The sequence below is a fragment of the Cynocephalus volans genome, chromosome 17, assembly GCF_027409185.1.
Source record: "Cynocephalus volans isolate mCynVol1 chromosome 17, mCynVol1.pri, whole genome shotgun sequence".
In the NCBI taxonomy this organism is placed as follows: Eukaryota; Metazoa; Chordata; class Mammalia; order Dermoptera; family Cynocephalidae; genus Cynocephalus; species Cynocephalus volans.
The window spans coordinates 938,092-951,182 of NC_084476.1; the positions used below are offsets into that span (position 1 = coordinate 938,092).

Below are 13,091 nucleotides of genomic sequence, written 5' to 3' on the forward strand. Positions count from 1 at the left end.
GGTTTAGGAGGCTGGGAAGTCCAAAGTACGGGGAACACACCTAGTGGTGAAGGCCTTGTTCTTGGTGGGAACTCTGTACAGGGGCCCGTGGTGACCAGGGTAACCGCATGGTGAGAATGGGTTGGGCAACAGAGAGCTGACCTCACTTGCTGTCCTTACAGAGCCCTGCTGGGCCGGCCCGGGGCTCACTCGGGAGAGTGCGGTGCTGATAACACCAAGGCCACGGGTTCGAATCCTATATAGGGATGGCTGGTTAGTTCACTGGGTGAGCGTGGTGTTGACAACACCAAGTCAAGGGTTGAGATCCCCGTACCAGTCATCTTTAAAAAAAAAAAGATAAAGCTCTCCTAACTACACCCTTGATAACGCATTGCTTCCTGAATGGATTAATCCTCATGATCCAGTCACCTCTCAAAGGCCCACGTTTCAGTTACCACGATAGGATTTCCTGCCCTCTGAACACTTACAGTGGAGACTAACTTTCTAATACACAAACTTTTGGGGGACACATTTAACCCATGGCTCTAACATGTATGTTTCTGTCGTTCCTAGTCTTTTGCTGTTTATTGTTGGAGTGAGTGGTCTCATATGTGCATTGTTTCATGTATTGAAGACCAGTTTGCGGGGTAAATTCCTGGAATAGACTTGCTGGGTCTCAGGACATGCACATTTGTGGTTCTGCAAGATAATTGCTAGTCTCCCCACCACTTCAACTGCCACCGTAGAGTTTGCACCACCAGTGATGTGTGGAACTGCCCTAACCAGCACAGCACGTTATCTAACATTTGCTCTGTGCTAGTCTGGCAGTTTAAAAATCAGCATCTTGTATTATTTTGTGATTTAACTTTTTGTTCCAGAACATCTCAAGCGTGTGCAGAAGTAGACACAATAGTAAAATTGACCCATGCAGCCATCACCAGCATGTCCTATTCCCTCCCTGTTAACTAGAAGAATTCAACATTTGTGTAATTTACTTTTTTTTTTGATCAGTGTGTGTACCTGTGTAATTCAACAGGGGAATCTGATTTTAATCTCACTCTTTGAAGCTGTACCTTTGCATGCATTGTCAGCTGTGTATTGAGGCAAACTTTACCTTAATTTTTCCACGTCGTCAGGATGCTTCTCCAGAGCACTTAACCAAAACCTTGGCCAGGGTGCACTCAAGCAGGGCCAAGAGTCTCGGGTTCTGTGAAATCTTGTGATGGACCTGAGTGGTGTCTTCTGGCCCGACCCTGAGTTCTCGTGTGCGTGGAGGTAAGCAGCAGATGGGGGTGCTGGGCCTCCAGTGTGCACCATGCTTCCTGTCAGGCGCAGATGTGCTCGAAGCTGTTTTGGGGACTGGGACAGAGATGTGGATGGGACCTGGTGTCTTGCTGTGTCCCCGAGACCTGGTGTGTCTTCACAAGACACTTGGCCCAGGCTGGGGAGGCTGCCTGCCTGCGGAGGAAGAGGACACTCCCCTCCTCTGAGCAGGGATGACATGCATGGGGGCGGGGCAGGCTAGAGCAGAATCCAGGCCACTGAGTCCATCTGTGCTGCTCTGCAGGGGTCTGGGGTTAGTGTGCATCTCGAGCTCTGGCCAGTGTCTCAGGGACTCCTGAATGTGTAAGGGGCACTGGTGGGCCTGCAAAGACTCAGGAAAGGCCTAGAAGAGCTCTGGTCTACACGGAGGTAAACCAGTCAGCTATGTGGCGTCTGCACCTCCTCCCACCTTGGCTGGTTTGTTTTTCTTTAGGCAAAAAATAGATTCAGTACAGACTGGAGTAGAGGCCTTTCTGTTATTTCTTATTCTTTCTGATCCTGAACTCATTGTGATTTGGGGGTTGAGCCTCATAGCACCATGATGCATATGGCCAGGAAAGGGGAACTAGTGCAGTGACTGGGGCAGGGAGACTCTCTCTGCCTCCCCAGCCTGCTGTGGTCCACGTCACCCACTTACTTAAGGAGCAGCAGTCAGTCTTCCCTGAGTGTGGTGACAGTAAAAAGTGGGAGATGACACTCGAGAGGAAATAATAGTGTATTGTGATTAGTGGATGATTTGGAATGACATCATTTTTGCCTCACCATTTTTAAACATTCCATCGAATTTTTAATTTCTGTCATGTTATTTCCAGAGCTCTTATTTTTGTTCCCTGAATGTTCTTTTTAAACTACCATCTGTTCTTTCTTCGTGGACAAAGAAAGATGCAGTTTTCCTTTGTTCCCTGAATTGTCTCTGGCTCTTCTGAGTTTCTCTTCTTTGTTTATTTTGGTTTCCATCTTTCAGATCAGGGGCTTACCTGTCTCCAATAGTCCGTGTATGTGAGACTGATGTCCTCACTGAACTCAGCTCCACAAACCTCTGTAGATGCACCTCACAGACATCCTGTGGAACCAGAGAGGCCAGGCACAAAAAGAGCACACGGTGTGTAGTTGCACTTACACGGAGTTCACACACAGAGTGCACTAATCTGTGGTGACAGAGCAGCGGCCGGCCAGCCTCTTCTGTAAAAGTCCGGGCAGTAAATACTTCAGCCTGTGGGCTGCACGGTTTCTGTGGCAGCTGCTCAGTCTGGCCGTGTGAGCACGAAGAGCCGTAGGTGGTGTGTGAATGAGCAGCATAGCTGTGTTCAGGAAAACCGCATTGATAAAAACAGGCGTGGAGGGGCTGCGGCCTGGGGGCTGCATCTGCCAGCTCTGTGATGGAGGTCAGATAGGGCGTTAGTTGGGTATTGATTCGGGGAGACAGAAGGTAATCTGGGTTGTGGAAACGTCATCTTCATTGAGGTGATAGTTATGTGGGTTAATCATAAAAAGGAAAGTAGTGTGTACCACTTGAAAGCCATGCTTGCCCCCATTTGTGTGGTCAGGGCTTGTCAGCGGGAGACCCCTGCAGGAGGACCGGAGGGGAAGGCAGCTCCTCCCTTCAGGTGTTAGGAGCCCGCAGGTCAGCAGTGTCTGTAGGTCTTTTCTTTAGGGCAGCTTCCCAGAGAGGAATCTGCCAACATCTGCCATGGTCACATTGGCTTGCAGTAGGGGAGGAGTCTGGGGTGTCCCCTTTGGAGTGGACGCTGCTCTGCGGCCCTTAGCCGTGCTCCGTGTCCCAGTGCTCAGGCCTGTCAGCTTCACGTCTCCAGAGAGAACATCTGGGAGTCTGCTCGCCTCAGGGGAAGGCCATTTGCCAGCTGCTGGGGTCAGAGAGGAGGCTCGGGGTTGGCCTGCTGCTCACGCGGCCTCCCCTGCGTGCTAGCCTCGCAAGGTGCTGGCCTCCACTTGGGTGCGGAGCCCCCAGACTCTTCAGTGAGGACCAGTTCTCTCCATCGGGGTTCTGTAACCCTGACGCCTGAGTTCCAGCTTTCCTTAGAGCGCTCCATGGGCTGCAACTCTGTCATTTCCTATCAGCAGTTTCTAAAATTTGGTTGACGTTCCTTATCTACTCTTAGCTTTTGTCTTTATCCTTGGAGGTTTGTCTTTTTAATGATCCATGTTTTTGTGGGGGGGGCTGGTTGCAACAGGGATGGACCCCTGGACCTTGGTGTTGTCAACACCACGCTCCAACCAGTGGAGCTAACTGGCCAGCTCCCTCGTTCAAGGTGAGCAGAGATAGCATGAGTGTTCCAGAAGGGAACAAAGATAAACACCCACCTTCATCCCACCATTCTGAATGGCAGGTAGGCTTTGTTATTTTAATTTTTACTAAGTTATGAAATATTTCAGATACACAAAAAAGCACGATACAGTAAACGGACATGTTAGCTGTGACCCTGGTCAGCTGAAGCACAGGTTAGCTGTAGACGGTGTACCCTTCAGGTAGCCATGTGTACTCTAATCTCACCCTCTCCTGTCCTCAGAGATAGCTACTTTTCTGAATTTTCTCTGGTATTTATACAATATGTGGTATAATTTTGCTTGACTCTAAATTTCATAAATGGCATCATAGTGTGTACAATTCTTTCCTAGTTTGAGCAAGATTTTTAGTGTGAGATTCCTCCCTGTGGCTAGGTGTTGCTCTAGTTCAGTCATTCACACCACTACTGGTTTACCTGTTGCTGGTGAACATCTTGGCTGGCTGTAATTGTTAGCGGCTACACATGACGTGGCTGAGAACATCTGTACACACATGCGAGTGTGGGGATTTCTCGAGGATCCCTGCGGCCCAGCGCACGGCGTCTCCCTGTGGTGTTCACAGCTTCCTGGTTTTATGTGAGGCCGAGGGCATTGTTTTACTAAGTAAACAAGTAGGTCTGAAAATAGAATGCACGTGAGACTTTTAGCAACAGCTGCTAAGTTGTTAGTCCCTTTTCCCACCTGCTCCCAAACGCACACATGCACATTTCTCCTTGATTCCAGAACAGAGATGGGAATTGCCCATCTGATGGGGTTTTTGTGAATGTGTCCCTTGCATGTCCTAGTTGACTAATTCGCTGATGACTGGGAGATGGACCAGCTATATGGGTCAGGTAGATATGGCTGGGGAAGAAGTGTGAGGCCGCATCTGAGTCAGGATGTGCCCTGTGGAGTGCCTGCAGAGAGGAAGCCAGCTCTCCACAGTGAGGCCACGTGGCACATCAGTGGGGGGGAGCTCCTTTTGGCTCAGGAAGGATGGTGGAGCAAATCTAAAATGGGCTGAGATTTCAGCCCTCGGACCCTTGGTGATGGGGTCACAGGTGACTGCTCTGTGCCCATCTGTGCTTGTGTTTCTCAGGATGTGCTGTGGGTCTCTTAGAGGGTAACTGTCTGTCATAAAGGTTTTAAAATGAGCAGAACAGAATTCCAGGTGGAGGAAAAATTGCTGCGTCTCAGGGCTCGATGAGAACATCCTGAGAATTAAGCTCCCAGTGTTCCCGGTGTGCAGCAGACATGGGCATATGCCAGGGCTGCTTTGCAGTACAGTGATAGCAGGAGAGTTGACAACCACGGAGTCTCACCTTGGCTGAGTGCTTGCTGGTGTGGCCTGTGCATGCGAGTAGGCTAGAGCTCTCGTGAACAGCAGCAGCAGTAACAGTGAATCTCGTCCATACAGGTGAGCTGCTATTTGATTTAGTATCTGGGGTAACCTGTTAGGCTTTTTCATTCTGGCTGTCTAAGAAGAAGGAAATTAAGATTTTATATTTAATAAAAATAAACTAGGAGAACTCCAGGTCTGCTACAGCAGGGCGATGCTGCTACAGCCTTTCTCTCCTGCTGATCAAGCTGGAAACTCTGCACAAAACGCACAAAGCAGTTACTGGAGGGCTCTGGAAACAAAGTGGGCAGACTGGGGGGGCTCACAGTGCAGGTCAGCCACACTCAAGGGTGAGTTTCACATGTTTTCATTTTTTTGTGTGTGTGGCTCATGGCATTGCCTTGATGGTAGCCCAGGCATGGAGGACCTGATGGGAGGTCCGCCAAAAGGACCAGAAAAGGGGCCCCTGAGGACCACAGTGTGTGTGCATGGGTGGATCTCAGGGAAGAGAGAGCTGGGGAAGGGGATCCACTAATTCTGTGATCCTGTACAAGTTCAGGATAGACCCAGAGCAGCATAGCACAGGCTTTGAAAATTGGATTAAGATTCAAGCCTCAGCTTCAATCTCAGACTAAGTTCTGAGTGGCACTTGTGCAGGACAGAGCAAAGCTTCAGAGCCACAGCTTTGAAAACTGAACCAGCTTGACGGCCTGCCAAAACACAAAAACAGTATTCTCCAGAAAGTTATAATCTAAACCCAGCCATTGTCAATAATAACATTGGATACAAATGGTCTAAATACAGCAATAAAAAGACTGATTATCAGACTGGATGGAAATTCCAAGACCCAACCATATGCTGTCTACAAGAAACTCACTTTAAATATAAAGACTTAGATGAAAAACAAAAGGCTAGAAGAGGATATATTATGAAAAGCCCAATTAAAAGAAAACTGGAGTGGCTATGTCAGTATCAGACAAAGTAGACTTCAGACCAAGGAACATTACCAGTGATAAAAAGGGACATTATCCGTGTGGAAGATGTAACAATCCTCAGAGTATGTCGCCTCACACCAGAACTGGAAAATACATAGTGTGAAGTAGGTCTGCAGTTATACTTGGTGACCTGAGCACTCTTCCCTCAGTAATCTACAGGATAAGTAGAAAAACAGCAAGGATACAGAAGACCTGAACAGCACCGTCAGCCACCTCGATCAAATCGACATTTGCACCCAGCACCTCCACAGCACACAGTCTCTTCGAGCACGTGCGACACATGCACTGAGATATGCTGTGTTCTGGGCCATAAAGCAAATTTCAGGGAGTTAAAATCATACAAAGTATGTTCTCTGATTGTAATGGCATTAAAGTAGAAATCAGTAACTGAAAGAAATATGGAAAATCTCCTAAATATTTGGAAGTTAAAAAATACACTTCTACATAACATATTGGTCAAAGAGAAGTCACAGGGAAATCAGAAAATACGTTGAACTCAATGAAAACGGAAACACAACATGTTGAAGTTTATAACCTAAAACGCTTATGCTAGAAAACAGGTCTCGGATCAATGATCTAAACTGCTAGTGTAATGGGCCGGCCCGTGGCTCACTCGGGAGAGTGCGGTGCTGATAACACCAAGGCCACGGGTTCGGATCCCATATACGGATAGCTAGTTCGCTCACTGGCTGAGCGTGGTGCTGACAACACCAAGTCAAGGGTTAAGATCCCCTTACCGGTCATCTTTTAAAAAATAAATAAATAAATAAAATAAAAATAAAAATAAACTGCTAGTGTAAGAAACTAGCAGGAGAAGCACAAATGGAGCCCAAAGCAAGCAGAAGGAAGGGAGTGGTAAAGAGCAGAAATCAGTGAGGCTGAAGTAGAAAAACAGGACAGAAAATCAGTGAAACCGAAAGCTGGTTCTTGGAAAACATCAGTAAAATGCAAAAACCTCTAGTCGCCAGACCAGTGACGAATGAAAAAGAGAAGACGCAGACTATGGATATCAGAAATGAAAGGGGGGGCCGAGCCCGTGGCGCACTTGGTAGAGTGCTGCGCTGGGAGCGCGGCGACGCTCCCGCCGCGGGTTCGGATCCTATATAGGACTGACCGGTGCACTCACTGGCTGAGTGCCGGTCACGAAAAAAAAAAAAAGAAATGAAAGGGGACGTTTGGGGCTGGCTGGTTGGCTCAGTTGGTTACAGTGCGATGCTGCAGCACTGAGGACCAAGGTCAACGGTTCGGATCCCGTCACCAGCCAGCCACCAAAAAAAGAAAAAAAGAGAGGACACCGTTCTACAGATTCTACAGACATAAAAGGACCAATAAAGGAATATCACGAACAACTTTATGCATGTAAAATCAGCTGCTAGATGAAGTAGACAGACTCCTTGAAAGACACAGAGTACTAGCAAAGCTCCCTCTAGAAGACGTGGATTATCTGAATAGTCCTGTGTTTATTAAATAAATTAAATTTGTAGCTAAAATCTTTCGCACAAGGGGAACTCCAGGTCTAAACGGCTTCACTGGGGAATTCTACCCAGCATTTAAGGAAGAAATAATGCTAATTTTGTACAAGCTCTTCCAGAAAATTGAAGAGAAGGGAATACTTCCCAATTCACTTTCTGAGGCCAGTATTAATTACCCCAATACCAAACCAAAGACATTGCAAGAAAAGAAAACTGCAGGCCGGTGTCCCTCTTGAACAGAGACACAGATATCCTCAACAAAATATTAGGAATTTGAGCCCAGCCGTATATAGAAAAGGATAATACATCATGATCAAGTGGGGTTTATCCCAGGAGTTCAAAGCTGTTTCAACAGTTGAAAATTAGTTAATGCAATGCACCTTATCAACAGACTAAAGAAGAAAAGCCATGTGATCATCGCAATAAATGCAGAAAAAGCACTTGACAGTTTAGCATTCATTCCTGATAAAAACTCTCAGCAAACTAGGAAAAGAACTTCCTAAATCCAAGAAGGATATCTATAAAAAACCTCTACAGCTGACGTCATACTCAGTGGTGAAACACCAGGTGTTCTCCTTTGAAGATGGGGAATAATCCAGAATGTCCGTCCTTGTTGCCCCTCTTCAGCACCGTGCCGAGGCCTCTCCAGAGCAGCAAGGGAGAGAAAAACGAAAAGCCTAGGGACCGCAAAGGAAAAAATAAGCCTATTCACAGACAACGCGATTATCTAGGGAAAAAAATTCTGTGGACTGTACAAGAAAGCTACTCAAACTTCAAAAACCAATTGTATTTCTATATATTATCAATGAACAATTGGAAATTGAAGTTTAAAAAATAGTAGCATTTGTAATAGCACCAAAAACCATGAAATACTTAAGTGTTAATTTGACAAAATATATGCAGGACTGTATGCTGAAAACTCACGTTAACTTGTGAGAGAAGCCAAAGACGGCCTAAGTTAAATGGGGGACAGGGCTGGCCCGTGGCTCCCTTGGAAGAGTGTGGTGCTGACAACACCAAGGCCCCAGGTTTGGATCCCATGTAGGGATGGCCGGTTCGCTCACTGGTTGAGTGTGGTGATGACAACACCAAGTCAAGAGTTAAGATCCCCTTACCAGTCATCTTTTAAAAAATAAATTAAATAAATAAGTAAATAAATAAATGGGGGATATTCTCTTTTCATGGTTTGGAAGACTCAATATTAAGACAGTATATCTCCCCAAATGATTCAGCATAATTCAAGCTAAAATTCCAGCAGGCTTTTTCATAGAAAAAGACAAACTGGTTGTTACATTAAATGGAAAGGCAAAGAAACTGGTAACTAAAAGAATTTGAAAAAAAGTTGAAGTATTCACACTACCTTATTTGAAGACTTCCTGTAAAGCCACACTAACCAAGACAGCATAGTCTTGGTGTAACGGTCAACACGTAGATCAGTAGAACAGGATAGACAGCCCAGAAATAGGAGCAGTCACACATGGTGAGCTGGTCTTTGGCCACGGTGTAGAGGCAGTCCACTGGGGAAAGGGCAGTGTCCTCGACAGACGGTGCTGCAACAGCTGGATGTCCATGTGCAGAGTGCACCCTAATCCATCTCACTTTAACTCAAAGTGGGTCGTAGACCTAAATGTAAAAACCTAAAAGATACAACAATCACAATAATACATTGAACTTTCAGAAGGAGAGAACAGGACTGAGGTTAGAGGTTACCAGAGGTGGGGGAGGGGGTGGTGGGGAGGGGAGGGGCTGGTAGAGCACCACAGAAATCGATTACATTGTGTGATGTCGAATATACTAATTATCCTGATTGGAACATCACATACTGCACACAGGTGTTGATAGCCATCTCTGTACCCCACAGATATGTACAACCAACTATGTTTCAATAAAAAAAGAAAACTAAAAACCTATAAGTATAAAACTTTTAAAAGAAAATATTGAAGATAATCCGTTACCTTGTGCTATGCAAAGATTTCTTATATATGGCACAAAAAAGCATGATCCATGAAGAAAAAATTGATAAATTGGACTTCACCAAAATTAAAATATCTGCTCTGTGCAAGACACAGTGAAGAGGGTGAGAAGTCAAACCACAGACTGGGAGAAAATATTTCCAAACACATATATGATAGAGGACTTACACCCAAAGCGCACAAAGAACTCTCAGAACTTTTTTTAACAGTATCAATCTTTATTTTTATTTATTTATTTTTTATTGAATCAAAATTGATTTACATGCTTTTGGGGTTCAACATTGAAAAACTCTCAAAACTTAATAAGAAAACAAACACCTCAGTAAAAAAATTAAGGTTTTAATACGTACCTCAGTATAAGTACATATGGGGGGTGGATAAGCTCCACATCAGTGATCTTTTGGGAAACGAAAATTAAACCACAGTGAGATACCCCACGGCTACTGAAATGGTGAAATAAAAGATTCTGTCTGCAGTGTAATTCTGACACTTTTTGGACTTAGGTCAGACTTCACAGGTTAAGGGCACAGTCCCTCACCTTAGCGTGAGCTTGGGGTTCCCAAGCCGCCCACACTTCTGACCACCTGGCTACAAGCTCTGGGATTCCCATGACCGCCTCAGGTTCAGTAATTTTCTAGAAGAACTCAGAACTCAGGAAAGCACTATACTTAGTTTTACTCTAAAGGGTAAAGATCAGGGTCAGCCTGGAACCAGCAGCGGGAGGGAGGGGACGAGGAGGGGCTGTGAGGGCACATCAGAGGCTGTTCTGTCTCTGTGCTGGTTGGAACTCTGTGCGCTGTCCATCAGAAATCTGACTGCATGTGAACATCTTGATTAAAAAACAGTCTTTTCTCTCTAGCGTCAGCCAATTTCCAGAAGATAGAAACCAAAAGATATTCATTAGGGACTTTTGTTAGACCTAAAGTCCTTAGCCGGGTGGAGCCCTGTTGGCAAGTCCGCTTGATGACCAGCGCCGGTCCCTCCCCTGGGGTCCTGTGTGAGTTCTTGGCAGGGGGCTCTTTTTCGTGCTCGGTCACTATCACGTGCTGTGACTGGACCGTGGTGCAGTCATTTGACAGTGCTGATTCCTGACTCTGTCAGTGGCCTTTTGAGGAAACCTGCACGGGTTGGTGTCTTACATGCCTTTTTGGCAAGGGGGTACTGGCAGCCGTGACCATTGAGACCGGGGCTGGGGGGTGGACATTGGAAGGCCGGGTCCATCATTCTCAGGGATGGGGGAGCAGGTAAAAGCATCCCCTGATGAGCTGCTGTGGGTCCCCTGAACAATCAAGACACGTTTGCAGTTTGTGCGACAGCAGCCCTGTTGCACAGCACAGCCTGGGAAAGGGAGAGGAGCCGTGTGGGCGACAAGCCGAGGTCGGGCTTCCCCAGGGGCTTCGAGGACACCTAGCGATTCCTGAGGAACTTTACTGGGTCCGCAGGACAGAGAGTGACGGGGCTGTTACTACAGGGTCACACTGCACTGTACGAAACAGTCTCTGCCCGTGCGGCCGGCCCATGCACCGTCCTCTGGCTCCCAGCTGCAGCTTTTCAAGGAGTTTTTGAGAAATATCCTGAAACCCTGTGAGGGTGGTCCAGGTGGGTCCCGTCTTTAGTCCCCTTTTCCAGCTGTCGTAGGGCTTCTTAGGTTCAGGACTTAGGAACTGAGATTTGATTAGGTTTATTATCAGTCTGTTATGTCAGTTCTGAGTTTTATAGCCATGAAAAAGAACCCAGAACAGTGGTGGAGGTGACCGCGTTGACAGGACTCACTGCTGGCGATGTGGGATTCTGGGCGGGCGTGGGAAGAACTGATACTGTTTCTTAAAATTTTATAAAATATATTTTACAATAAAAATTAATACTCATAACCTCAAAGAAGTCTCCAGATCGTCTACTCCCCCACAGAGATTTTTAAAAAATTTTATTAAACTTCTTATTTTAGAGTAATTTTAGATTTACAGAAAACTTGCAAAAATAATACAGAGAGTTCCCACGTGCCCGTCACCTGTCCCCTGATGTTAATATCGTATGTTACCCTGGCGAGTTGTCAAGACCGAAGGGAGGTCACATCCTGAGAGAGTCCTCGAGGAATGTTTGGTTTGGCCTGTACCTGCTGAATGTAGGGGCTTAGTTTCGAGGGCTCTGTGCGATGCTGCTGGGGGGCCCAGCCCCGCACCCCAGGCCTGTGGCTGGGCCCACAGGTCATCTCTGTTGCAGATCATCATGGTGCGGCTGCAGAGTGACCTTCCTGGCTCTGCACAACTACCTGAGTCTGACCACAGAGCTCTTCAACTCCGTAAGTGGAAACACCACATCACAAAGCTCTGTGTCTGCTCCATGTGGCATCAGAACAGACTGTTAGCTGTGACTTCAGGGCACCCGGTGCCTGGTCGGGGACAGAACCAACTGTAGCTGTGGCTTTCCTTGGTGCTGGTCATCAGGACTTTGGACTTTGGGAGGTGACGATGAAGCCGTGTTTACTTTTCTACCTTAAAGGAAATGCCAGTTGATGAGTCGGGGGCTGATTCTGCTCTCCTGGAGCCTTGTGTTGCAAAAGTCTCTGCTCAGTTAAGATTTGGGGAAGGTGGCATTCCTTCTCAGATGTTAGAGCTCATCTTTCCTGGAGACCTGCCCGATGGATTAAGTGGCCTTATTGTGCGCCTATGGTTCACGTTCCAGGAGAGTCTGGTGTTTGAGCCGGTGACAAGACCGCCTTTAATCACCCCCGTTTCATGAAACACTGACTGCCCGAACACGCACACACCTTCCTTTACCAGCAGCACGCCAAGCCGCGTGCTGAGCAGGTCGCCGCGTCCAGCAGAGGCCACCACCTCCTTTCTGTGCCTCTCCCTGGGGCTCCCTCTTGCCAGCAGTTGGCTCTGTGGTCTGCCTTTGACCCCTTCTATTGCTCAGAAGCTGGTGGGGTTGAGCCAGTACTGAGGTGTGACCTGTTTAGGGGGAGCGAAGTGTCATCAAAGGCGTGAGGCCCTTGAAGCCTGGCTCTCTGACCTAGCAGCGTGACCCTGGGCAGACACTCAACCTGTGAAACGGGACGAGTTCTTGTGAGGACTGAATGAGGCCTGGTTACATCCCTGCTTTCTCCCTGTGGCCCCACAGTGCCTGGCATGTGGACGGCACTCGGTGTGTTATTGTGGGATGTGCAAGGAAAGCCTCGGAAAGAGTTCCTGGTGGTTGGTAAATGTTTGCCATGTGTCAGTTATTAACCTTCTCGTTTTGTTTGGGTTTTCTCTCTAGGTGTCTTTTTTTTTCTTTTTCTTTCTGGAGGCTGGCCAGTAGAGGGATCCAAACCCTGGACTTTGGTGGCACAACGCTACGCTCTAACCAGCTGAGCCAGTCGGCCAGTCTCGTCCTTAGTTTTGATGATAATTTAGGCTCTGCCATCTTCAGATGCTGGTATTTTAGGGAATATCGTTTTGTTTTCTACATTATTTTTTCATCTTAATGATCTGGTTTCTGACTATTTTGGATATTATTTTGACTTGATAAAGTGTTTTAGGTAGTGCCTAAGATAAAAGTAGACCGAATCTTTGTTGCCTTAAACAAACCAGTTCTTTCTACGTAACTGGATTTCCTAGTTGATTACTGGCCTGTTAACACCTGAGACATAACTTCAAGGGGTCTCCTCCCTTCCACTGCCCCAGGTTACCTCACATGTGCCTCGCGGTCACTTCATATGCACCCCACGGTCGCCTCACATGTGCCC

General features: G+C 46.9%; 1 protein-coding gene across 1 annotated transcript in view; it reads left to right on the forward strand.

Moving 5' to 3' along the window:
* Nucleotides 1-13,091, forward strand: part of PNPLA7 (patatin like phospholipase domain containing 7) — a 74,646-nt gene that overhangs the window by 7,465 nt on the left and 54,090 nt on the right. Inside the window, 2 exon segments of the mRNA XM_063082551.1 lie at nt 1,315-1,391; nt 2,330-2,404. Of these exon segments, the coding sequence (XP_062938621.1) occupies nt 1,315-1,391; nt 2,330-2,404 (152 nt within the window).